Source organism: Schistocerca nitens, chromosome 6 (assembly GCF_023898315.1).
Source record: "Schistocerca nitens isolate TAMUIC-IGC-003100 chromosome 6, iqSchNite1.1, whole genome shotgun sequence".
NCBI classification, from domain to species: Eukaryota; Metazoa; Arthropoda; class Insecta; order Orthoptera; family Acrididae; genus Schistocerca; species Schistocerca nitens.
Window position 1 is genome coordinate 688,700,553 of NC_064619.1, and position 4,701 is coordinate 688,705,253.

General features: G+C 44.3%; 1 protein-coding gene across 1 annotated transcript; it reads right to left on the reverse strand.

Annotated features, from left to right (window-relative positions):
- Positions 1-1,388: 1,388 nt before the first annotated feature.
- On the reverse strand, positions 1,389-4,385 carry LOC126262991 (uncharacterized). Its single transcript, XM_049959943.1, has 2 exons — positions 4,232-4,385; positions 1,389-1,766 (listed from the first exon to the last, which is right to left on the reverse strand). The coding sequence occupies exons 1-2, from the start codon at positions 4,235-4,237 to the stop codon at positions 1,509-1,511; spliced, it is 264 nt and encodes an 87-aa protein (XP_049815900.1). The 5' UTR covers positions 4,238-4,385; the 3' UTR covers positions 1,389-1,508.
- Between the last annotated feature and the right edge of the window lie 316 nt (positions 4,386-4,701).

The following is a 4,701-nucleotide window of genomic DNA, read 5'->3' on the forward strand; positions in this document are numbered from 1 at the left end:
GTTCTCTGAGCTTCAGTGTGTTATGTCGTGAGCGTCACTGCAGCGTCAAGTTCCAGTAGTCTAATAACATTCGTGAAGTAAAGGATTTTGACATTTACGCCAATATTTCTTTTACTATAGAGTTAAAAGGAAGTCCTGTATGCTCTTTCCCATTTAACAGTTAGAAGCCTCAGTTGTCGCTCTTTCTACGATGTTCTCTGAAATGATTCCACCAAGGTACTTAAATTTTGGATCCCATTTGTTGCAAACCAATTGGTTGTTAAGGATTTCGAAGGAAATTTGCAATTAGGTTATTTTCTGCACATTTCTTCAGGATTTCGATCTGAGTGCAAGCTGTGTCAACGTTTGTGAAGAGTACGGCCAAGTCATCAGCGAGTCCCAAACAGTCGATTTCTACTTCTTCCCTCTTGCGTTTTCCTAAATTTATGTCGTTGTCTCTCTTGGCCAGCTCCGGGCGCCATTCTCTTATGACTTTCTTCAGAACCCGTTTGAATAACATGGGTGGTAGGCCCTCCACTTGTCGCACACCAGTCTTTTTAACTGTCTGTCGGTGTGTGTTCACTTGAAGACGTTACACACACACACACACACACACACACACACACACTGTGAAGGCTGAGTGAAAATGTGTAAGTGCTTGAAGAGATGCCTACAAGTTGACTGCAGGAGAACACCAGGTATTACTCTCACTGTTCATTTTCGTGACGCAATACTTACTTCATATGTGAAGAGATACCCCATAAAATTATTCCGTAACACATTACTGAGTTGAAAAATGCAAAATATATTAGGAAATCCATTAGTCTGTTCCGAAGACCAGCAATTATTCAGAGAGCAAAAGTAGCTGAACTCAATTGTTTTAACACCGTAGAAGTATGCTTCTTCCAGTTTAAGTTTTCATCAGTATTTACGGACAGAAATTTGGAGCACTCTACCCTGTTTACAGATACCTGTTCATCTGCTACATCAGTTGTTGCTATGACTCTGTTTGTTGCACAGAACTGAATACAGTGTCCTTTCTCAGAATTTTCAGATAATCACATGATAATTTTTTGAAAAACATCATTAACAATTTCATCTCTTGCTTTCTCTCTAAAGGGACCTATTATAGCACTAGTATCCCCCGCAAAACGTACCAATTCTGTCTGGCAGATGTAAAGTGGAAGGTCATTCACGTATATAAGGAATAGCCATGGTGACAAACATTATCTAAGAGTCATTGTAGCTGATTTTCAGGCCTGGTCTTCCAATCGCTTTTCAGCTGCTAGTTAAATTATAAAGGGGGCTCAACGATCGTCACTGTTCTTAACAGTGATGGGCACAGTACAAGTTGTATAAACAAGATTGGTAATACCAATTGAGGTGTTATTATTAAATGTAGACGAACATTACTAATGAAGAATTTTTTATTGACAGATGTTCTATATAAATAGAAGAAAAAACAGAAGGAAAGAGTTCATCGGAGACAGATCAGAGAAGAGGACATCGAGACACAGTGAAGGTGGCCTTTAGCGACCGATGATGGCGTGTCCAATGGGCACGTGGTGAGCGGCGTACGAGACGGCGACGGGGTGCACCACGTTCTGCACCACGGGGCTGACGGCGGCGTACGCGTGGCCCTCGACGGTGCTGTAGGCGAAGTTGCCGCCCAGCCGGTCAGACTGGATGATGGCCGAGTCGAAGCTCGGCGTGCGCACCAGCGCGGCGGGGCCCGCCACGAATCCGGCGCTGCAGACCGCCAGCACGCAAGCCAGGACGATAGCCACCTGCCGACAGGCAAAAGCTGTTTACTGAGGGCTGCACCCGCTGGCCCAGCATCAGCGCTTTGGCAGGAGCGAGGTCTTGTACCTACAGACACTTCTGCATTCAAGATAAATCCATTTGACCGCCAACAGACTGTCTACCTGGGAAAGTAGTCAGCTAGAAACCATGCCATTTTGGTGTTGCTGCTTGGTTGGTTGCATGTGATTAAAGGGTCAGTCACGCTGATGACCACCAGTTGCATCTAAGGGCAAAACCAATAATCCTGAAGACAGCTATCAAGGATCTCAATACCAACCTGATACCACTATCAAAATAGGTCTATGATGCAGCGTTAGAGTTCAATCCATCCAAAATCCAAATGATTCTGGTTGGTAATTCTACTGTTGGGAATCCCTACTATATTTAACCCGAAATTGGACAAATCGCAACTTCTCTCCTTTAGCAAAGAGTCTAGGAGTAACAATAGATGAAAATGTAAATTGAACTGAGCACGTAACTGCAAGGCCCTACCATATCTGCCACTTTTCCCACTATCCTTAGCTGGTGCAGTCTCCTTAAATTTCCTTTTGCGAGAACTCGCTATATCAGAAAACTTTTACCTTGTGCCCCTATAAATTCTTTTTATATTTGCCAATATCAATATTTTATTATTGTCATTATTACTGGTTTTTTTATTATTATTATAATTATCACAATTAGTGGCAGCAGCTACAGTAGTATAAGTACTACCAGTATTAACTTTACTAAATCATAGTCAGTATTATTTACTCATATTGCCGATTCAGACACTCAAATCATTTTAAAACTATTTGTCATATCAAAATTGTTAGTTTTTAGGAAACCGTGATGTAAAAAGGCACTAGAATGAGGGTCTCGGTCCGGCACACAGTTTTAATCTGCCAGAAAGTTTTAAAAAGGCACTGTTTGTGTGAAACCCTGGTCCGATGTGAGAGAGGGCCTGATGGCACTAATCAGAGAAGGTTAAATAAATAAAATGAAACTGCGAGGTCATCAGTCACTCCACTCCAATCCATCAGGAACAGTGTTGCTAACCTCAGCAGTTAACGTGGCACTCTCTCGCGAATTAAAACTGCCTCTAATGGGTAAGTGCTCTACTGAATCAGCTGCCCAAGACCGACTCAGAACCCCCCACCCCTCACAGCTTTACTTTCGCCATTACCTCATGTCTTCACTTTCAAACTTCACAGAAGTTCTTCTGCGAAAATTGTAGGACCAACACTCCTGGAAGAAAGTGTCGGTAGAGCACGTGTTTTACCACATTGCGTGGGTAATAGTGGGACACAGGTGTCCACACGGTTGACAATGCAAAGATTTAAATAAAGTTACAAAAATTTACAAAAATGGGCCAGAGTGTTGTCCAGTGATCTAATAAATAACACTTTCCCAAACAGAAAAAGGGGAAAATAAGGAAGAGACAATCGACAATGTTGAGAGTTGCAGAAATCGCATAGTGGGGCAAAATCCCGCCATCGTGTTGACCAAAGGCACATGGGGGCACGTGAAGGATCGTTCGCAGCAAGGGGCAGGCCCCTTTCTACGGCTGACCTCACCAGACGCCAGACTTATAAATGTTTTCATTCAGCCTGCCATGGCGATCTCACCTGTACCAACCTGTTCATCTCAAAGTAGCACTTACACCCAAAGTACTCAAATAATGGTTGTCTATATTCCAATCTCTGTCTTTGCTAATAGTGTCCGCCCCATCTAGTACCATGCAAGTTACTCCCTGATGTCTTAAGACATGTCGTACCTTCCAACCCCTTCTGCCTGGAAGTGTATTCCATACATCCCTTTCTCTTTCGATTCTGAGGAAATTTAATGTAATTAAATATTGGCCTAGGATACGTTTTCGCTAGAGGCCGTAGTTTTCCAGTTATTTAAGAACAAACGTACAAAACAGAGCTTCAAACACCCTCCCTCCCCCACACTCAGCTGCCACCGATCAGGCTTCCTAATCTGTTGTTTATGGCAATCCCTCCCATCACAGTACAGAAATTTGCGACTCTGTGAATTATTTGCCACATTCGACCTTTTTTGATCTTCATTGATTGGCCTTACTACGCCACCGGCTCAGTCGAGCACTTACAAATGGTAAAATATACGTTTGTGTAAATTTTACCTACGAGTTTGTGAATTTTAACAGCATAAAATAAACAGTTACATCATTGTATTCGTCAGGCCTTCTGACTACAAATTTAGATCGAATTGTCAACGTAATTGGTTTTAGTGCAACGTTTACAAAAGTCGTTTTTTCTTTCATTGCCCTCACGGGTAAATTTGAATTAATAATGTTAGCGAAACAGATGACTGTGCCGTTGGCGTAATGGTCGAATCAATAGAGATGGAAAAGATCGAATAGTGTAAGATTCCTCTTGTTGCAAGTTTAATAAGCAGCAATGCAGATAGGTTCACTTGCGGAGCTCGCTTCACGGAGACGTGGACTCACCTTCATGGTTAGTGCTCGTGTTGTTCCTCTGCTCGCTGACGAGAGACCTGTGTCCGTCCGTGACCGCGGCGGGCCTTATATACGGACTGCGGGGGCAGGCGTCCGACCGGCCACGCCCGCGGACGAATTTTTCGCGGCCGACTGGACGACAAACAGCACGGGCGGGGCCCACTGCCACATCCGCGTACCCCGCTCCCTGCCGGACACTGGAGGCCTCTCCGTTTGGGCCTACGCCTCCGAGACACCGCCGGCTTCGCAGCTTCTTGTGTCTCTTCCGCTAGTGACGTGACGTGACGTCGCAACGGCTCCGGGGCCTGATACCTCCTATGCTTCCTCACAGCAAATTCTCATTCCCAAATTTCTATAACTTACACTGAAGAGCCAAAGAAACTAGTACACCTGCCTAATATCGTGTAGGGTCCCGAGAGCACGCAGAAGTGCCGCAACACGGCGTGGCGTGGACTCGAGTA